We start from the raw sequence: 23,627 nt of genomic DNA, 5'->3' as shown, positions 1-23,627 counted from the left end.
TCGCAAACCATCGCATGCCTTATGGTATACGATGGGCGCCGTGCTAGTACACAAGTACCAAAAAAAAAAAAAAAAACTGGTTTAACATAGCACTGTCCTACCTGCTAATGATACTATAGATATAACACAGATCCTGTTTTTCTTCCTGGACTTGAGGCAGAGGGTTTATGTGTAGTGCTCATCACCCTGGCCCTGCTCGCCTCCCTCATCTGTAACAAAGCAAAGTGTAACATGATCTCTTTCTCCACCACTCAGGTCCCCGCTCTACCACCGACAGAGCTCTGGTCTCTGCTCAAACGACAGCACTCCAGTCCCCGCTCCCGCCGCTGATTGCATTCGAGCGATTGCATGTGGTTAAAAACCACATGCGATAGCTCATGCAATTTAATAACTGTTATGAGCCGGACAAAATTTTTTTGGGATGCGACCGGTGGACCCACGCATTGCACAGGGGGACCCATTATTCATGCATACAATACTTCCATTTTATAGCACAGATGCGATCAAAGTCAAAGGACTGTGGGGTAAATTTATTAAGCTCGGTGAAGTGATAAAGTGTCCGGTTTTTATCATCGGCCAATCAGCTCCTACTTGTCATTTTCAAAGCAAGCCTGTAACTTCACAGTTAGGAGCTGATTGGCCGGTGATAAAATCCAGACACTTTATCACTTCACAGAGCTTAATAAATCTGCCCCTTTATTCGATATCGCCCTAGTGTATGGGCTATATTACAACACTTCAAGTGGATGCATACAGTATGCCCTAGTGGGAGCAATAATGCAAACTTTAACTTTCCATACATTATAACACACCAGTTGTGCTATAACCAGATTTGTTTTAAGAGCAGGCTTGCCTACCCTCCCGTATTCAGGCCCCGCAAACCCCCTCTGTCCTCCCGGTTTTTGGGACTCCTCCATAGAAAGCCAGACTGCACATGCACACATCTGTAAATAATTGGGGCAGACCCTTTGGGGAATACATCAGTCGGCCCCCGTGGGTTGTGAGTAGCAGTGGCCAAGTTGAGAGGCAGTCACTCTGTGTGGCTGATCATCGGGAGGAGGAGAGATTAGTGCTGACAGATAGAAATCTTCTCTGTTGAATCTGGCCCCGCCCACCACTCTCAGAGCAGCAGCAACAGGCACGGTGTGTCAGGCAAGCCCTGCTCATGCTGCTCCTGTTCCTATGCCTGCCTTCAGTGATCTGCCTGGCCCACCACACTGCCGGGTCCCTGCACCTCCCAGGAAGGTGCAACACAGCCTGGTGAGAGGGCTGTACATGATGTGGTGGTGGTGGTGGTGGGGTGGGGTGGGGTGGGGGGGGGGGTGGTAGTTGGCTGTATGTAATTTCAAACAGTGGTGTGTGTGTACTGGCTTTATTATTATTAGTGTTATTACTATTATTATTATCCTTTATTGATATGGCACCTCATGGGTTCTGCAGAACCCAATTACAGAGTACACAAAACCGGAAAACAGTGACTTAGTTGAAGACAATACAGGACAAGTACAGGGTAAATGATTATAGGAACATCAGCCGATTTACTGCAACATAAGTTTCCATGCGGCAGCAAACAGCATGATTTGGTGCAGTTGAAGACTATTGAAGTAAGAAAGGATAAGCACATGAGGAAGAGATCCCTGCTTGTGAGAGCTTACATTCTAAAAGAGGAGGGGCAGCCAAACAGGGGTGACACAGGAGGGGGTAGACAGGGCGAGGAACAGAAGGTTAGGAGGACAGTTTGCTGGGTTTGGTGAAGTAGTGGGTCTTAAGAGCCCATTTGAAGTTCTATATAGAGGGGGAGAGTTAGAGTATTCCAGAGAAAGGGAGCAGCACATGAAAAATCTTGGAGGTAGGAGTGGGAGGAGGTAATGTTGGCAGAAGTGCCGACTCGCATTAGCAGAGCGAAGAGGATGAGTGGGAGTCTAAAGAGATAGAAGGTCAGAGATGTGAATGGGTGAGGGCTTTGTAAGTGAGTGTGAGAAGTTTGAATTTAATTCTGAAAGAAAAGGGAAGGGAAGCCAGTCAAGGGCTTGTCGAAGAGGGGAGGTGGAAGTAGTTTGTTTGGTGAGGAAGATGAGCCGGGCTGCAGCATTGAGGACAGTTTGGAGTGGAGACAGGCATACCAGTTAGTAGGAGTGGATATGATCGCTGAGTGGATAATGGTCTTAGTGGCATCCTGAGTGAGAAAAGGTCTAATTCTGGAAAAAAAATTGAGATAAAAATAGCAGGTTTGTGAGCAGTGCTGAATATGTCGTTTCAAGGAGAGCGAGCAGTCAAGGATTACTCTAAGACAACGTACTTGGGGGCTAGAGGTGATAGTCCTGCCATCAATAGATAATGAGATTGTGGGATGTGAGTTTGTGCGGGAGGGTGGGAAGATGATCATCTCAGTCTTGGACATACTATTAAACAAATCAGGCGCAACAAAATAATTAACTTGTTGATCTCTCTATATGTACTATAAACAATTGAATAATAATTTATTTTAAAGTCTTGGACATGTTAAGTTTGAGAAAGCACTGGGACATCCAGGAAGAGATAGCAGAGAGACAGTTGGCAATACGAGTGAGGAGAGCGGGGAGAAATGTAGATTTGAGTATCATCAGCATAGAGATGATATTGGAAGTCAAAATAACTAATGAACTCACCTAGGGGGTTATTCTAGTTCATTATTTCTGACAAAATCCTTCTTAGATGGACAAAACCATGTGCACTGCAGGGGGGCAGATGTAACCTGTGCAGAGAGAATTAGATTTGGGTGGGGTTTTTTGTTTCTGTGCAGGGAAAATACTGACTGCATGATTTTACACTGCAATATAGATCTCACTTTGAAGAAAAACCCCACCCAAATCTAATTCTCTCTGCACAAGTTACATCTGCCCCACCCGCAGTGCACATGGTTTTGTCCATCTAAGAAGGATTTTGTCAGAAAGAATGAACTAGAATAAACCCCCTAAAGAGGATGTATAGAGAGAGAGAAAAAGAGAGGACCAAGAACAGTACCTTGTATTTTGCTGGAGGTAGTGTCATGAGAGGAGACAAAAAGAACGATCAGAGAGGTAGGAGGACAGCCAGGAGAGGGCAATATCACGCAGAGTGAAGGATTTGGAGAAGGAGAGGGTGGTCCACAGTGTCAAAAGCCGCAGAAAGTATTGGCCTTTAGATTTGGCTGCATGGAGGTCATTGCAGACTTTTGTGAAGGCAGTTTCAGTGGAGTGGAGAGAACGGAAGCCAGATTGGAATGGGTCAAGCAGTGGAAAGAAAGTCAGTGAGGCGATTGTACACAATACACTCAAGGAGTTTGGAGGTAAAAGAGAGGAGAGGGATTTTTAAAAATAGGGCAGACAATAGCATGCTTAAAGGCAGGGGGGACAGTGCCTTATGAGAGGGAGAGATTGAGAAGGTGGGCAAAATGGGAACAGTTAGTGTCAACATTCAACAGGGTCGATTTTGCACTCAAGTTTCACTCAAGTCCTCTGCAAAAATCTCCGATAATTACTCTGTCTTCACGCCTTTTATTAGCCTAGTGGTGACATCTGGAAATTGTCTGCCCCTTTTTAGATCTCCTGTCTTCTGTTAACAATGGATGCCAGTCTACTTGGCTGGGGAACTGTTGCCAAGCATCAGTCCTTTTTCGCTGGGATTCACATCATTGTAGAGACCAGCTGGAGGGTGCTATGGGCAGCGCCAAGTTTGTCCCAAGCCCTCCACTAGACCATTGGGAGTTAACATAGCAAGCAGGGGGCTGCATGGCAGGCCAGCACCCAGGGGATTAATACAGAATAGGGGAGGAAGGTTCTCCCTCTGCAGCACCTCTACCCAGCCCAGGGCACAACTCCTGTGGAATTTCAGCCCTGGTCTGCTCCTGCACCCTTGCTGGGCAGTTTTTGTTCTGTCTGCAGCAGGTGGGAACACTTGGTCTGACCTCCTTGCACTCCCCTCCTTCAGGAGTACTAATCCTACCAGCCATTGCGGTCTGTGTAGTTAATACAGTGCTCCAATTACTGTTTTCTGCATATTGCGACATAGTAAATATTAGTATACAATGCTCAGACATGTGCACACAGTTCTCTCACAGGAAGACCTGTTCAACTGCAGTCCAACAAGGCAACAACATTGCCATACATAAATCTCGGTACTTATGTAATATCTGGGCTCCCGGTTTTCTTATGAGACCGTGTCCCCTCGCGGGGCTCGCTGCGCTCACCACGCTTCGGGCACGGTGGCTCGCTGCGCTCGCCACACTATATAAAATCAACTCCATGCGTAGTTGGATAGTAGGGGTATGAAAAAATGGGGTGCATTTAACATGGGAGTCCAGATAATACATAAGTACCTAAATCTCTAAGGAGACACTTGCAGCTAGCTGGAGATGCAAGAGGTGCATAATACTTAGATGGGAGAGTGCCATCTTCCGGTACATCTGCAGTGTTCATCCCTGCTGTTCTAAAATTGGAAAGCAGACTTTCTCAGTCGCCAGGGTGTTCACGCCTGTATATGGGCCCTACACTTGGAATTTTTTCAATTCATGGTAAATGGGTGGAGGCAGATGTAGACTTGATGGCATGTAGTCACAATTGCAAGTCCCAGAAGTTGGAGCTCCCTACAAGGATCCACAGGTAGAATTTGTAGATGCTCTGCTACTAAAATAGTCTTACCATTTTCCATACATATTCCCTCTGATATCTTTGATTTCCCAGGCAATGCAGAACTGCAAAATCCTTATAGCTCCATTGTGGCCAGAAAACACTGGGTCTTGGACCTACAGGGGCTCTCGGTAGAACAAAAAAAAAGTAATTTAGGAGAGCGCACTGAGTTGATTCAACAAATATTTAATACATTTAAAAATTATACATGTATAACCACACACATAAATATCAATTTCATTATAAAAACATGTCATATGTCCAGCATCAACCACAGTTAACCTTGTAAATTCATCAACTTTTGATTGGCTCTTACCCACTTTATCTAATGTCACAGTTTCCTTTAAGGTGGGGAGCCTCTTATGTCCAAATTCTTCAGAGATTTATAACGGAGCCCAAAGAAAAACAGGGGGACAAAATCCTCAATAGCTGATTTTAGAAAGGAATATTCCTGTGTTTTTTGGTGATCCCAAATAGAAAGGACATTCTCGTTTTGAGTATATTTATGGCTTCCGCTTTTTAAGGGTGTGATGTCAGTGAGGTTAAACTGTATTGTGGGTATAGTAAATGTTTTGGTCCGCTTCAACTGGCGTTTCTCTGTTGGAGTAGAAGCCTACGCCGGGAGCAGATCCTCTCACCCGCACCTCTCGCCTTCCTCTCGGGTTGCAAGGAAAGGCGTCACACTCACCCGGCCAGATGTTAGCACCGCAGGTCACTCCTATGGTGCGGCCAGTAACAGCGAAATTCTGTGGGACAATTAGGGGATCCAATGGTACAGGAGCAGCTTATTCAAGGTTAACAGGTGGTGCTGGATAACTTATTCCACTGCTTGACTCGTTTATCCGTTCACACAGCCTAACTGTTTCCTCAGAAGCACACTACTGACTTGGTATAAAAAGGAAGGTTATCCAATCACCTTTGGGTATTAATTATGTTTCACCTGCAATTCAATCAGGTATCATTTTGTCCAGGTGTTTAGCTACGTGTGGTTGGATTCTTTCACATATATCACCTTTAGTTAGGAAGGAATCAGTGGACCCGCTCCCTAACTCTATTGCCCTGGCCTAGCGTCCACGGATACGTGCAGAGCTAGGCTTCGCCTGTACCCGTCTCGGCTGTAAGTTCGAATTAGGTCCGCCCAGACTCCGTTACAGGCAGGTCTTATGGTGGGACAACGTATCCGTGGAGACGGACCTGGAGCAAGAGGACAGACTAACTAACCAGGATAATAGCGGGCCACTGATCCCCCTGACAGGTGAGCCAAGCGTGGCCCCAGGGGGTGACGGTACCTTGGGCAATACAGATGTAACAATACACAGTGATGTAATAAGCTATACTGGTGTAACAATACACAAGGATGTGATAAGCAATGCTGGTGTAACAATACAAAAGGATGTGATAAGCAATACTGGTGTAACAATACACAATGGTGGAATATAAATAAATGTAACAGAAATACAGAAATAACTGCATGAGAACCCCTGACTTATCTGTGAGATGATGTCCACAGAGGAAAGTCAGAGATAAGCAGCGCTGATAGGCAGGACTCCTGACCAGGCACGGAAATACTGGCACGATGATGCTGTATGCTGGAAACACAATCTTATAGACACACTGGTAGCGGGGATGCAAACCAGGAACCGGGAACACTCTGAGGGCAGTATTCAATGAGGATAATTCGCCCTGTTTCATGGCGAATTTGTGCTATTTTCGCGTTGGAAGGTTATTTTTTGGGTCAGAAAGCGAATACCCCTATTCAACGTGCACTTCTCGCCGTCTTTCTAAGTGATTTCGCAGTGTAACAAATCACCATCTTTTCATGGTGAAGTGAGCCCCTGCAACGTTGAATAGGGAGGACAGCGAGGCTCCGGAACACGGCGGGCAGTGGCAAGTGTGCAGCGAATCCGAAACAGGATTCACTACACGCAGTCAATATTCTCATTGATTACGGCCCTGAGACTGGGCTGCAAACAGAACTATAACCGGCGCCATCATCCTGGAGCAAGCCCCTTAAAAAGCAGTCACCCCGCCTACAGGCGTGGGTGACGAAATTGCCAGCAGCTGTGCGGCCAGTAATCAGAATAGAAGCTCGGGGCGTTTCTTAGCAACGTCCCCGACGCTTCCCCATGCTGCTGTACCCTGAGCGGTGCAAGTTCGGGTCGTTGCCCAGCAACGTCCCGACACTTCCGCCCAGAGCAGCCTGACGATCGCCGGAGACGATGCTGTCCATGCTCCCGCAGCGCCGGAACTGACAGGAGAGCAGGGGCACAGCGAGATCTCCCCTGGCGCCTGACACCTTTATTAATATTAGAAAAAGGGTGATATCCAAGAGAGGATATCAGAAAAAAGACTCCCGGGTGGGGCACAACCTTCTATGTTAGTATAAGTATCAGTTAAAATATCAACTTTATTAATACTAAAAGTGATCCTATTGGTGGATCAAATGTCATTTGATCCACCAATAGGATCATTTTTAGTATTAATAAAGTTGATATTTTAACTGATACTTATACTAACATAGAAGGTTGTGCCCCACCAGGGAGTCTTTTTTCTGATATCCTCTCTTGGATATCACCCTTTTTCTAATTGCATTTATCCTACTCCCTGGGAGCACCTCCACAACAATATAATATATTGCAATTTATCCATTTAATACGTTGATTGGAGTTAACCTTCTTACCCATAACCAAATTAGCCCTGTGCCCTTGGCCTCCATCCCATCCCCCTTTTCCCCCTTTTTTTGCAACCTTTATTAATATACATTGTTTCAACTGCGGATATCAACATAAGAATATTAATATTAACTCCTCAATCGAAGATTTAAAAAGTACACAAACATAATAGATATTACACTCTTATAAGGCACCATTGAACGTTGTTATACTTTTTTTTTTTTTTATATCTATGCACAATTTTTAAAACAACTATAAGTATTACAAAGTTTCACATTTCAAAACATAAGGAGCCGGTGGCTTAGAGGTAAGGGAGACTGTTACCATACAAAACACCACAAGCGTCCCAGGTTCAAATCCCCTTTTGGAATCAATATCTTTTATTTATGGCATTGTGCAGTTTATTTTATAAAAGATGTTACTTTTAATATTAATACTCATGTTTCTCAATAAAATCTTATTTCTATATAAATTTGATACTTTCTCAATACAAATTTATATACATTAGTAAATTATACATATTTTATACATTCTCACGTTTGTGCAATTTTTAAATCTTCGATTGAGGAGTTAATATTAATATGATTATGTTGATGTCCGTAGTTGAAACAATGTACAACTTGTATATTAATAAAGGTGATATATGTGAATCCAACCACACGTAGATAAACGCCTGGACAAAATGATACCTGATTGAATTGCAGGTGAAATATAATTAACCGAACGTATGTCTTTGGCGCTAGAGGCTATGGCGGTGTAACTTGTCACCCTGCAGCCACCACGTTGGAGGATTGCTAGCCTCCACAAATAGCACAAGAAAAGAAAAAATGTGGGGCGCTTAAAGGTGCAGAAGATAAATGAATAAGTTTTTAAAAACAAAAACAGATACACTTAGACAAAACATTACATGAATAAAATTGAATTCATATAGAGTTGATATGCACAACATACACAGTGGATGTTTGTTGTGTGGTACCCTTTTAGTAAGTAATAACCTTAAATCCTTTTAAGGCTGTAGTGGATTATCGATTGAGAGGCCGGTTTGAGCTCAATTAATATTTAGTTGTAAATCAGGTTTCTTTTTAAACCATAAGCATCCAATTTCTCAATCAGTGTACACACTGCCAAACTTGGGCAGCACCACAATGTCTCTGTGCAAATGAATGTAGGTAGATACACATTGAAATGCAAGGGGATGATCTCCTTTTTTGTAGAGTGATGTTAACTAAAAGACGGACAGTTGAGGCCTTGGTCTCAAAGAAACCTTTTGATATAGAGTCTTTCATTAACTGTACTACCAGCTATGTTATTTATCTTCTAATATGTCAGTGTCAAATGTACTACGTGGGTCGTACCACACGACAACTTAAGAGTTGAGTAATGGAACATAGAAGAAACATTCTAAATAAATGCACCAACCATTGTGTCCTAAGGCACTACTTAGAAGTACACAATGGCGATCCAAAGGGGATGCTGGTGTTTGGACTAGAACAAATGCAGAAGACTTGTCGAGGTGGGGACCGCTTCAGGACACTCTGCAAACATGAAGCAGCGTGGATCCTGAAGCTGCAGTCCCTTAAACCGCAGGGTCTCAATGAAACCATTGATCTTGAGTTTTTTAGATAAAAATAGGTTTAGTGGAACCCCTCACTCCCTGCAATTTATCCTCTCTCGTTCCTCCTCCTTCTTGACCAATCTCTGATCTTAGCACATGGTGTATCTGTTTTTGTTTTTAATAAATTATTCACTTATCTTGTGCACCTTTATGCGCTCCACGTTTTTTCTTTTCTTGAAATATCATTAATGCCCAAAGGTGATTGGATTACTTTCCTTTTTATACCAAGCAGTGCTGCAAGTGAGGTGGTACCACTAAAACATAGTGTGCCAGTACCCCATACCGCCATAACAACTTACCCCCCCCCCGGAACATTCTGCACATGCGCGCATATGTAAGTGGCGGGGGGGGCATGGCCTGTACAGGGCAGATTCCCTATGGAGGGGTTGGGAGCGCATTGCGCATCTCTCCTTCCTCTCCTTCCTCTCCCTCCCTCAGCAGCATGGAGTTGGCGGCGGGGGGAGGCAGCGGCTGGAGCGGGAGAGACTTGGCTGCAGCAAACTACGGTGAGTTGTGCTGTGGGGGGAATATCTGGTACTGTGGTGGGCATACCTGGCACTGTGGGATGCATAGCACTGTGGAGGGCATACCTAGCACTGTAAAGGCATATCTGGTACTGTCTGGCACTGTGGGGGCATATGGCTGGAACTGGGGGCATGTGGGGGCATGTCTGGCACTGTGTGGGCATATCTGGCACTGTGCGGGCATATGTGTGGCACTGTCGGGGGCATACCTGGCACTGTGGGGGTATACCTAGCACTGTGAAGGCATATCTGGCAGTGTGGGGGGCATACCTGGCACTGTGAAGGCATATCTGGCAGTGTGGGGGGCATACCTGGCACTGTGGGGGCATATGTGTGCACAAGCCCAAACAGAAACATCATTGTGGTTTAAAGTTTTGTCATGTAGCCACTCCCCCATGTCATATGACCATGCCCATAACCACGCCCATTTTTTTGCCACTAAGACAGTTTTTCTACTTGCACCACTGATACCAATTCAGTAGTGTGATTCCCCAGCTTCTGAGGAAACTGTTAGGCTGTATGAATGGAGAATCGCGTCAAGCAGTGGAATCAGTTATCCAGCAACAGCTGTTAACCCTGAATATGCTACTCCTGTACCATTGGATTCCCCAATTGTCCCACGGAATTCCGCTATTACTGGCTGCGCTGTAGGGGTGACCTGCGGTGATCTCGATGGTGCTAACATCTGGCCGGGTGAGTGTGACGCCTTTCCTTGCAACCAGAGACGTGCGGGTGAGAGGATCTGCTCCCAGCGTAGGCTCCTACTCCAACAGATCCACACCGGTTGAAGAGGACCAAAACATCTACTGTCCCCGCAATACTGTTTAACCTCGCGGACGTCATCACACCCTTAAAAAGCAGAAGCCGTAAATATACTCAAAGGAGAGTGTCCTTTCTATTTGGGATCCCCAAAAATTATAGGAATATTCCTTTATACAATCGGCCATTGAGGAGTTTGTCCCCTGTTTTTCTTTGGGACCCGTTAAAAATCTCTGGAGAATTTGGACAGAAGAGGCTCCCCACCTTAAAGGAGACTGTGACATTAGATAAAATGGGTAAGAGCAAATCAAAAGTTGATGAATTTACAAGGTTAACTGTGGTTGATGCTGGACATATGACATGTTTTTATAATGAAATTGATATTTATGTGTGTGGTTATACATGTATAATTTTTAACTGTATTAAATATTTGTTGAATCAACTCAGTGCGCTCTCTTAAATTACTTTTTTTTGGTCTTCTGTGTTAAATTTTGGATAATTCTTGTGGGAGCAGCCCGATATTAAATTAGAAATGTGGCTACCTATTAATTTATATTATTAACATCTTCTGTTCTGGCAAGAGGCCTGAAGTTTCACTTTTTTGGTGAAAATGATGAAAACTGTGAAGATGCTCCGATCTAGTTAGAATTGTGTCATGATGTCTTTAGAGTGGTTTATTAAAATACTTTAGCTTAGTAAAAGAGAGTACGAGCTTGTCCTAGTGCAAAGTGACTGACTTTGGCGGGAGAAAAAATCCCTGATAAATGACCCATTTTCATGGTTTCAATTGTGAATATGGTGTTTTCTCCGGAATAAACATGTTTTTTTTTGTTTTTTTTTGGGAGAGGATGCTCTGTAATTGATGTGATCAAGAAAAGAATCTTGGTGGGAAAAAAAAAAAACCAGAGTAAATTCCTTTTGTTTGCCTTTAATAGAATAGTGCACCTAACAGTTTATCGTTCCACCTAAAAGTGCCCGTGGGAATCGGAATAGTTTGTACAGGAGCTGCAGTCTGCAAATATTGATTGGACTAGTGTGTGTAGGAACACTAAGAAAAGTGTCTTTTTAAAAAATATGGACAGAAGGTGTCAGTGCACCTATATAATTTGTTTGTAATTATATATATATATATATATATATATATATATATATATATCTGCGCCTGATATACTTAATGTATATATTTTTTTCTCAGTAGAACAGCCCTCCCAACTTCCTCCCAGACAAGATCTATTGTCTGAGGAATCGTGGCTACATCCTCATGTCTCTGACAGTTTGGAGCTTGAGCATAGGGATTTTGAACAATGTGATTTAAATAATGCTTAAGTCGTGTAAGCCAGCTTCTGCAAAAACATATTCTAGTATGACATTTCTACAAGTGCTATGTTGCTTCCATATTCAAAATACAACAAAGCTTTAATTTAGGCCTCATATTGGCCTCTATCGGGGTACATGTGTCAGCACTGTCAATTTGGTTCCAATACATGCTTTCTTTATTGCATGATATACATACTTTCCTGCAATGAGCACTTTGTATACAACCTCCATTTAGTCAGCTAGTTCCTCCATGGGACTTGTCACTAGTGCTGAGTGCATTAGTGGATTTCAATTGGTTAACTGCAAAAGTAGATTTCCAGATTTTCCATCTGGGTAGGGAGTTTTACAAAACCTACCTAAGGTGGTTTTCAATTATCATGTTAGTCAAAAAATAAATAAAAATGAACTCCCCAGGATTGTTTAGAAAAGAACATTCCCGGGATGTAGTTTGCATTACATATTTATGTGGACCGTACTGCTACTGTCAGTTGGGTGATACACTCATTCTCTATGGATCCTCTACTCTTCATCCTCTATGGATTCCACAAAAATGACTCTGGTCACATGGATTACAATGCTGATTGCACAAGCTTCTACTGAAGCTGACCCGCCAAGGTCAGCTTTGATTTAGGTCCATTCTACTTGATCTGTTGTACTTTCATGGGCTGCACGTCATAGCGCATCTGCTGTACAATCATGCCAGGCGGCTACATGGACTTTAATCAACACATTTATAAAGTTTTTTTTCCTTTGATGCTGTCGCCTTGCTTCCCAGGATGCATCCTTTGGACTTTGGGTTCTCATACCCAATCATGCACGTTCCCTTACCTTACAATACTGCTTTGGGACATCCTTAGGTTTTCCCAGTGAACCCTATGAATTCTGAAGAAAAAAATGAGTTATGATAAATTTACCATGGTTAACTCTATTAGGGAACACAGGGAACCCACCCTGACGCACCTGTGTGTCTGGGTTTGTATGCTACTGGCTGCTAGTTTCTTCTTCCTGTCAGTAAGAGTGTGTCTGCTGTGCCTAATCTGTTTATGCTTCTTTTTGTATACGATTTGTGGTCTGGGCTTGTAAACAAATTGAAGTGAATCAGCCTGGAGGCGGGGTTATAGGGAGAGGGGTAGCACAACCTGGGAGATATGCAAAGCTTTTGCTGTCAGTGCCTGGACTCCTCATACACCTATATACCAAGGTTTTCCCTGTGAACCCTATAAACTTCGAAGAAATAGCATTAAGTCTACAATAACTCTTAATTTTTAATAAGATATCACACAGAAGGGCCATTCTGAGCGATATTTTAAAAATCTAGGGGGAATTGTAATGGGGTGAGAGATTTGGTAAGAAATCTCCAGTTTTTTAAAGTGGTAATCATTTACACTGCAAAATTTTGGCATTTTGATTTTTGCAGTGTAAATGATTGCCGATTTAAAAAAAAACCTGAGGTTTCTTGCCAAATCTCTCACTTACTGATTCTCTTACCCTATTACATTTCCCCACTAGTGTGTATGGGGCTTAATGCAGAATGCTTTGTTCTTTCATCTTAGAAAGAAATTCTTTAGTGTACCTAAAATAGTGAAAGTGAATTCAATAATTTTTTGCGCCCTACCCCCATCCCCCCTAGTTAATGACTGTTTCCATATATAATGCAAATGTAGTTATTTATGCAAAGTACTCAATTTGCTATCAAAAGCCATATTTTCTGAGAATTATTTGTTGTGTTTTATAATATGTTAGAGTTTTGGATCAAGATTTGTTTTTGGGGATGTGCTTAGATGACTAAATTTATACAAGTGTATTGAGTACCAACTGTTTTTACTACAGCATATCTAATGACTAGGTACTTTGTCGTACTGATCATTGTTTAGCTTCAGCAAAACTATGCATAATAAACTTAAAAACAAAGATTATTTTTTAGCATGCATGTTTATAAATCACAGCATTAAATATGCCACATATGGGATGTTAGCTATAATATCAAATTTATGGTATCTCCATGTCACTATGGGCTGCCACCAAAAAAGGTAATATTTGCTTGCAGGAGACAATCCAGGACTCAGTCTTGGCTATAAGAAATCACTTGTAATAACTGTAATGCTAACTCACTACTTGATTTTGAAAGGATCATGTGCAGGAAACAAAAGGAAATGATACTACAGTTCTTCCATTTTCACAAATAATGATACAATCCCAGAAAATACGATTTTGAGTGCACACACTGCAATCATCATTCTACTATATCCTGCCCCAGAATTATACACACTTAGGGGGTATTCAATCTCCCGCCGCTATGGAAATAGCGGCGGGGCCCTATTCAATGCTGTCTTCCCCTGACAGCATTGAACAGGGATCTGGGCAGAACGGACCCGACTTTACAACCAGTCGGGCTCATTCTGCCGAGAACAGCTTGGAATTGTCGCGCTCCCAGCCACAGCTCAACGATTTCCGTCAGTTTCCCGCGGCCACACCCCCTTTTCAGTGCTTGCCAGGTGGGACATCGAGTCCTGCCTGCCGAGCTGACATTGAGCCGGCCAAGAATGGAACCCGGGTCACAGCTGTCGGGCTAGCCTGACAGTCATGGCGCCATATTGAATACCCCCCTTAATCAGTTCAGATCTGATGACTTCTTCAAAGCAACATTACATTGCATCTTCCCATATGACATGCAGGATGGTGCGACCTGAGCTTTGAGCGAAATTGTCTACATACTATAAAATGGTTACTCATAATGTTTACGTATTGGGTGATTGTCAGATTGTGTAGGGTTTACCCAGCTTTAGGCTTTACGGAATATAAAATAGTATTAACATTTTTGGTGGCCCTAGCTTTTGTTGACAGCTGTGTAACAGGCTGTGCGGTTATGTTTTCCTTTGGACATTCCTGAGCTTGTATTCAAGAGTTTTTGTATGAACAAAGAAAGCAAAATCCCCCCAAAAGATACTGATTCACTGCAGTAAGGAATACGAATGTTGGATTCCTGTATATCTGCAATTAAATTTGGTCTACCTCACTACACCTGTGAATTTTATAATTCATAAGAAGTGACAGCCTATTTTAGGAGAGGAACATCGATGTGCGTTTAAACGAGTGGTGTCAAACTCATGGCCCTCCAGCTGTTGTGGAACTAGATGTTCCAGCATGCCCTGCCACAGTTTTTATATAATGGATTACTAAAACTGTGGCAGGGCATGCTGGGATGTGTAGTTTCACAACTCATTTAAACCCTATATGCTCATAACTCATTTAAACCCTATATGCACTGTCAATTGACAAAGATTATGACCTAAACATTGCATGGAAATATGACATGGTATGCCTAACTACAAGTATGTTACAAACTGTTGTCCCTTATTTCCTTACTATATTTTATCTACAGATTTAAGGATTTTGTTTGCTATATATATATATATATATATATATATATATATATATATTTTATCTGTAGTAGGTGTTCATGTTTTAATTGCTCAATTTGTAACCTTTCATGTCTTAATCATATGTAGAACCCACATTTTTAAATTATGCTCTTATAACTTTTTTTTTTTTTATTTGAACAGAGTAATGCAAGAAATATTTTTGAATTCAAATGGTCTGAATCAAATTACAGAGCTGAATTATTTGGATTCTCTGAGGTGTTTTTGTTTGAATATATTTGAGGCCCTGATTTGCTTTGGCGACCAACAAAGTCATTTGCTAGACACTGGAAGCGGTGATGCAAACACAAGTGTTTTGGAATTCCCTGTTCATCTTTTAAAACCCCAACAATGCTTAAATGTTTCTCAGAATTTATGTCAATTTTACAGTGATCTGAAAGAAGCATGTCCAAAGAAAAAAGAGGAAATTCATCAGAAAATGAACACGATAAACCTACTTCTCTGTTTGGCATTTTTGAGTGTGAGCAAAGATGAAGAATCTGATCTTGAACCTGTCAATGAGTCAGAGGACACATCTGGTTACGACAGCACTGCGAGTGAACCGCTCAACATTTTACCAAAGCTTAATGTTGAAAGCTTAGTTTTGCCATCCCCAGAACAAATACACAGAGCTGCAGACATTTGGTCAATGTGTCATTGGCTTTACATGACAAATTCAATGTTCCAGAAGCAATTTTACAAAATTGGTGGCTTTGATGTGTGTTACAGACTTGTCCTTATGATAATCCAGAAATTTTCTAGTTTTGATGATTTTAGCAATCTAAGGCATGCTTCATCACACTCTGATCAAATAAACCAAACCGAGGAAGAAACTTCTGGGATTAAATCCAATAAAAGTGAATTCCAAGGTCCATGTCATCATCCTCAGCATGCAACAGCTGACACTTCAAATGTATTACTTGTACCCACAAATAATATGGAAGAGTGGGCAATTGAAGCAATTAAATTGTTTGAAGCGTCATTAGCGATTTGTCTCCACAGTGCACATAACAACCAAATGAAAATCGATTTAGAGACATCTCAGGTAATGTCTATTTTTGTTAAGTGTTGTGTTCTTTGACAATCTTTTATGTTCGATTGTATTTTAATAAGATGTGTTATTTAAAAATATTTTGAGAGCAAAGTATATAAAACTAATAAGAAAATGTGACATCCAGAATGTACGATGAATAGATAGATACCGCTTAAACAGATGGAGCTGTAAAACGTTTTTTTTTATTAAGATAATGAAATTTAAATATACAGATTTTTACAGCTTTTAAGAGTGATCACCATAAAAATAATCTGAAGTCATTAATGTTTAGTAGAAAAAAAACAATGCTAAAGTTGTTTTGTAATTACAAATCCATCGGCTCAGACAAATAATCTATTTGGGTGACTTTTTACCCGCTTTCCGTTAGGATACAACCATTTTTGTTATTTTATTGTTAAACTTGGTACACACTATGAAATATATTGTTCATTGATTTCCAAGTGTCATTTACAGACATACAGATGTGTCTACATACATCTAACCTCCATTCTTGTTAAACAGCCCTTCTAGTGATTAGCACTGAGCATGTTTTTTGCAACTTTTTCTCATTAAAAAGTGTTGCCTTCACAAAAAAGATCAAAGATACACAAGCAGCTTATGTTGAATATATTATGCCCCCCCAATTTTGCAAATGAGATGCATTTTGATGGAAGAAATTGCACACAAAGACACTACCACAAGTCACATGGGGCTTACACGTTGTGTAACATGACTTGTAGTGTACAGAGGATATATATATGTGGACACATCTGTACAGAGTTGGCCTTTCAGCACTGCTGATACATCATGCAGATATTTTGGTCCAGGTGACTGACAACTAAACATGACAAATGGGAGGGTATAATCAAATTGATGTGCTGGCCCGACATATTGGGTGGACAGTTAGTGTGTAGGCACAAGTTTGTTTTGACATAATTCTTAGATGGATGCATCTAAGGATTATGTTAAAACAAACTTTTCCAGGCCTGGGGTGCAGCGTGGATTGACTGCTTCAGCCAGATGCATGCGAATGTGTCCCATTTTTTGTGTTTGAAATAAAATAAACCCTACACTAGGCACTTAAACCAATAAATGTTAGAGAAATGTATATACAGTATGTATATCATCCCTTGCTAGACCCCTTTCAAGGGGATACGGCCGGTTGTTCGACCTAAAGATGGTTGACAGTCATTGGGTCGACACCACTAGGTCGAGACACTGCAAGGTTGGCATGGGTCTAGGTCGACATGGAACAAGGTTGACAGGTCATTATGTCGACATTCTAAATATAAAGATGGAGTCTATATCTGTCTGCGCGTTGACAGCTGCCTATGATCAAATTGAGATAAGGTTACCACCTAGTACCCTTGTGACATAGAAAAATAGGAAAGAAATCCCCTGTTCAGGTGATATGACACAATGAGTCTCCTCAATTCGTTATTTTCATGATAGGAAATTATGAAACGACAAAATGGAGAGATGGAGGGCAAATCCCCTCGTGTAATACAGTTTTGACTATAAATTCTTTCTGTGAACCAATGTTCAATTAAATGGTTCACAAGATAATATATAGTTATATACTCACAGTGGTTTACAATTCAAACGAGCATATAATGTTCCTCAGGACTAAATCAAGCAGAAACAATGTGGTGGGGCATCAACCCCTAATCAAATTACTTACACAGAGCTATATGACAATAGCGTGTCTTTGTCTCCTCCTCTGGCTCCTTCCGATCTCTGTGTAATGTTTTTTTGTTTTTTTTTTTCAATTTAAGCAAAACAACCAAAATGGATACTATGAGTTTAAAAATATGTATCCTTTATTCAAAATACTAGAACAATGGTTAAAACAATTGTGAACCAAAGGAAACTCTTAACTGGGTGTCGCCAGACTGGGCTGGAATATATGATGTAACCTGGACCAAAAAATGGGGCCCCATCTCAAGTCCAGGTGAAATAGCCAAGCCCGCGCTGGTGTGCCAGTCCGTGCATCCCAGAGTCCTTCTGTAGAGAGTTCCCACTGACGCGTTTCGATCCTTGTGGATCTTTATCAAGGTGTACTCTCTCTCTCCTCTGGCCGGTTTAAATAGGGCTTACTAATTGCCCTCTCAGTTCAGTGAATTCCTAATGGATAATTGTCCGCCACTATATACAAACATAATTCTCCTACTCAATGTATGGGAAGTTCTACATTATACATATTAATGGTAATAATACTACATCCGGTCTGTGGGCATCATTTCCGGTACATCCCGGCTCTATTATTGTCCCCAGTGGCTATGTCCCGCTCTTCTTGGATTAGCTGATCTCCCGGCCGCGATGTCACTTCCGGCCACGTGATTTACGTCTATCAGCCGTCACATCCGGTCCCGGCCGTCCGATTCTGCGGCATTGCCGGTCCCGGCCGTCTGGTTCCATGTTTGGTTTTGTTCCATTCCGTGATATTCTCTATTATACCATTTGTTTCCAGGTGATCAAGAGGAATACCTTTTGCATGAAGGGTTCCCCATAATTTATTATGTATCTTGCAATCCTAAAAATGGAAAAAAAAAAAACTTTTAGCAGCACAGTAGGTGCTTATTTTTATAAATATTATACACTCTGCCCTTTTGCTGCTGAATAAACCTACTGTGCTGCTAAAAGTTTTTTCCATTTTTAGGATTGCAAGATACATAATAAATTATGGGGAACCCTTCACGATGCAAAAGGTATTCCTCTTGATCACCTGGAACCAACGACTTGTTGCCGTGAATTCAGACAGCCGGGACCGGAAATGCCGCAGATTTGGACGGCCGGGACCGGATGTGAAGGCTGATAAACGTAAACCACGTGGCCGGAAGTGATATCGCGGCCGGGAGATCAGCTAATCCTAGAAGAGCGGGATATAGCCACTGGGGACAATAATAGAGCTGGGACGTACCGGAAATGGCGCTCGCAGACCGGATGTAGTATTATGGCTACCAGGAATATGTATAATGTAGAACTTCCCATACATTGATTAGGAGAATTATGTTTGTATACAGTTGAGGACAATTATCCATTAGGAATTCACACCTGTACTGAGGGCAATTAGTAAGCCCTATAAAAACCGGCCAGAGGAGAGAGAGAGTACACCTTGAAAAAGATCCACAAGGATCGAAACACGTCAGTGGGAACTCTCTACAGAAGGACTCTGGGATCCACGGACTGGCACACCAGCGCGGGCTTAGCTTTTTCACCTGGACTTGAGACGGGGCCCCATTTTTTGGTCCAGGTTACATCATATATTCCAGACCAGTCTGTTGACACCCAGTTAAGTGTTTCCTTTGTTTCACTATTTTTTTTATATGGATATATATTTTTAAACTCATAGGGTGAGATTTAATAGGATGAGAGATTCATTTGGGAAGAAATCTCCAGTTTTTTTAAAGCGGCAATCACTTACACTGCAAAACCATTTTGATTTTGAAGTGTAGATGATTGCCGCTTTAAAAAAAACTGGAGATTTCTTCCAAAATCTCTCACTTTCTGAATATCTCATCCTATTAAATCTCACCCATAGTATCCATTTTGGTTGTGTTGCTTAAAAAAATTAATAAAAATAAGCATTACACAGAGATCGGAAGGAGCCAGAAGAGGAGACAAAGACCGACCAGACACGCTATTGTCATTTTGCTCTGTGTGAGCAATTTGATTAGGGGTTGATGCCCCACAACATTGTTTCTGCTTGATTTAGTCCTGAGGGACATTATATGCTCGTTTGAATTGTAAACCACTGTGAGTGTGATTAAAAGGGGTTAACACCCCGACATATATATTATCTTGTGAACCATTTCATTGAAAATTGGTTCACAGAAAGAATTTATAGTCAAAACTGTATTACACGAGGGGATTTGCCCTCCATCTCTCCTTTTTGTCGTTTCATCATTTCCTATCATGAAAAGAACCAATTGATGAGACTCATCATGTCATATCACCTGAACAGGGGAGTACTAGCTTCTTTTTGTCACAAGCGCCCATTATCTTACAATTGAGATTTTATTCTCATTATGTCGACATGGTCTAGGTCGACAGTCAAATGGTTGGCATGGGGTATTTCATTTTTGTTTTGTCGATTGGTGCCGACAGGCGGTATTTCATGCCCTACCATCCACTAGGGCCTTGATGGCTAACCTTGACACTCAGCTATTGTTCAACTACACATCCCAGTATGCTCTGCATCAGATTTAGCATGCCCAAATAGCAAAACTGAAGTAGAGCATGCTGGTATGTGTAGTTAAACAACAGCTGGAGTGTCAAGGTTAGCCATCAAGGCACTAGGGTGTGGTTAGATCATAAAATAGTGTGGTACCGTGTCTGAAGCATGGCGAGTGCAGTGAGCTTTGCGAGGGGACGTGGTGCAGTTCATCCTGTGTACATGTCGACATTCGGGTCATAAAATTGTGAGAACCCCATGTTGACCTTTTGACTGCCGACCTAGACCATATTAACCTAATGCTTGTGTCGACCTAATGACCGGTCGACCTTGTCCCATGTCGACCTAGACCCATGCCAACCTAGTGGTGTTGACCTAATGACTGTCGACCATCTTTAGGTTGACCATTTGATCGACACCCCTTTAAAGTTCTTTGCCATCACTTCAGTTTGAAGAAACCCTTTAGTTGCAGTCACAGTCATGACTTAGAGCAGTGGCTTTCGAACGCTTTCCTTTAGTCCCCACATATCTATTTTCCAGATTACATAGCAGGTGCATATGCTTCCCCTTTTATTTTCCTCCTGAAACCCAGGAAGAGTGCATTTTTTTTGTATGGGCTTGTGTGTGTGTTTATGGGCTGTCACCTGTAAGCGTTACACATGTTACTGCTGACCGCTCCATCACAAAATTCTGTCAGCCCGCACTTTTGATAGCCGAGTCGGTGACACCTGCCATTTTCTCCTTCATCCACTAGGTGTCACTGGAGTAACAGTGGGGATAGAAGGGCGACCACAGGGAGCATGGGCACTTTAAATATAATTAAGTGTGGCCAACTCCTCCCCTTCTACTCCCCACCTAGGTAGTCTTAGAATGTGCCCTTATGGGAGCTGGTCACACTACTGGCTTGCTCCAGTGCATTTATTTTTAAAAGCTTGAAACTATTTTTTTTTTAAACTCAACAACAGACAAGCAGTCTGCCGCTGCCTGTCTGCATCGCGGGAGCTGTCGGAGGGGATCCGGCCGCAGCTGCGTGCGGCTCGCGCCCGGTCCCCGGCTGCAGAGACCACCATCTCCGGAGGACAGCCACCACTGCACCCGGTGCGTGTCCCGTCCTCCCTCAGCCTCTACCGCCGCCGACCAGCGAATGGCAGCGGTAATGTATGCCTGACTCCCGCTCAGCGCGAGGGTCAGTGAACAAAAATTTGGTGGTAGCGCAGGTCATATTGCGATAATACACAAGTACCCACTTTTATTTGCATTGATTGTGTTTCACACCCCTTTTTTTATTCTTTAAATGTCCCAGTGTTAATGGCTGCCATAAGGATCATTAAAGAAAGCAGCGAATTAGCAGGATGCTGGATAATAATTTTTTTTAATAATTCACTTCGGCCTGGGTAGGGAAAACCTTATACCACAGCAGTTGGATTTCCTGGAGGATTGGCTTCCCTCTGCGGTTTGTACAGATGGAGCCAGCTCCATCTTTGCAGGAGCTGGAGATTCTATCGCCAGCCCCCGCCAGCGGCCGGCGTGCACGAGATGCTTGAGCGCCCCGAGGCAAATTATTATTCCTAGTGCTGATAGGCCTGGTCAGTTTGCCACCAGCCTCCTAAACCAGCAGGCAGACTTGCAACATGACAGTGCAGGTCCCTATCTCGGACTTCTCACTGTGGGTGGCCATCTATCTGCAGATGCCTGTAAAAATGTATTTTAGCTTGAGGGCGCACAGTGCCACACACAAAAAGGGCAGGGTGCATTTTGAGGTTTTAAAAATGGGTAGGGTGCAGCATCCTGCAAAAGAAGCTTAGAGGGGACACTAGTATCCCGAAAAATTTACCCTAATTTCTACCTGGATAACAGTCTTCCATTTAGATAGTTCACTGCCCAGACTAGACATGTGTATTGAAACAAACATGTTTGCAAGTTGGAATTCCAGCCTTCTTGTCCTGGATAACTTTCTCTAGCGTGACTGGCCCACGACCAAACAAACTTGAGCCTGCTGGTTGCTCTTTACCTTTTATCAGGGCTTTCTTTTAGCTCAGGCCTTTCTTTTATCAAAGAAACTGGGCCCAGCCTAAATTATGGCTCATTCCACTAAACCTCTGGGTCCGCTTGCCACAGGGCTTCCATAGAGCAGCTTTGTGATGACAAAGTGGGCCTTTTGCCACTACATAAAAAAAATTCGGTACTTATGTAGTAACTGGGCTGCCGATTTTGAAATCGGGTCCATCGCATCGCATCGCACCCGACCATATCGCATGCGATGCGATGCGATGCGATGGACCCGATTTTTCCATAGGATTCAATGTTAAAATGGACTCTGTCCATTTTAACATAGAATTCAATGGGAAAAGGGGTCCTTTTCATACCCCTACTATCCAAGTGGGCATGGAGTTGGATATAAACCTGTGGCGAGCGTAGCGAGCCACCGAGCCCGAAGCGTGGCGAGCGTAGCGAGCCCCGCGAGGGGACACAGAATACCGTCCCCTTGCGGGGCTCGCTTCGCTCGCCACGCTTCGGGCTCGGTGGCTCGCTACGCTCGCCACAGGTTTATATCCAACTCCATGCCCACTTGGATAGTAGGGGTATGAAAAGGACCCCTTTTCCCATTGAATTCTATGTTAAAATGGACAGAGTCCATTTTAACATTGAATCCTATGGAAAAATCGGGTCATCGCATCGCATCGCATGGTCGTATGCGATGCGATGCGATATCGCATCGCATCGCATCTGATTGTATGCCTTAACTTAAGGCATACAATCAAAAAATCGGCAGCCCAGATACTACATAAGTACCAAAAATTCTACTTTCTGACACGTCGCCTCTACCAATGTGGATGAGGTGGGGTCCTCAGTGCAGCACAGGAGTTTTCCCTCACTTAATTGTAGAGCTTTTGGGATGTCCTATGGTTCCCAAATAGATGAAAGAAAGGATATTTTGTCTTGCCTGTAAAATCTTTTTTTTTTTTTTTCTCTGAGTCTGTGCCCACCCTCACAACCCTGGCTTGCTGCGGTTCTGGCACATGGTACAATGGCATTTCCTGATCATTAGAGCTGTTGCTGGGAAAGACTAAGGGCAGTGGTTCCCAAACTGTGTGCCGTGGCACCCTGGGGTGCCTCAGGACAGTTGCAGGGGTGCCCTGAGTTGGTGGCCCAGGACCAATTAAAATGATTTATGATCAATATCACAGACGAAACCAGTGCTACCAATGATAACATTGAAACAAACAGTAGTAAATCCTGTCTCTTACCATGTAACTGACACTAAGGATGACATATAAACACAATTTAATATTTTTTTCTGAATTTATCAATAATTAACATTCGGCCTAGGGGTGCCGTGAAATTGTTTTGATGCTCAAGGGCGCCGTGATTCAAAAAAGTTTGGGAACCACTGACTTAGGGGGATTTTCAATCCAGGTCAATGTGAGTTTTTGTCGTTATTTTGTAGGTTCCTGCCCAAAAAACATG

The 23,627-nt window shown here is 42.6% G+C and overlaps 1 protein-coding gene across 1 annotated transcript in view; it reads left to right on the top strand.

The window, feature by feature from the left end:
- LYST (lysosomal trafficking regulator) overlaps nucleotides 1–23,627 on the top strand; it is a 574,932-nt gene that overhangs the window by 94,329 nt on the left and 456,976 nt on the right. The window contains exon 5 of the mRNA XM_083176391.1: nucleotides 15,097–15,997. Within this exon, the coding sequence (XP_083032517.1) occupies nucleotides 15,097–15,997 (901 nt within the window). The remainder of the gene's footprint in view (nucleotides 1–15,096; nucleotides 15,998–23,627) is intronic.

This window comes from Crinia signifera, chromosome 3 (assembly GCF_055691185.1).
Source record: "Crinia signifera chromosome 3, ASM5569118v1, whole genome shotgun sequence".
NCBI lineage: Eukaryota > Metazoa > Chordata > Amphibia > Anura > Myobatrachidae > Crinia > Crinia signifera.
This window is presented reverse-complemented; position numbering and strand designations above follow the sequence as displayed.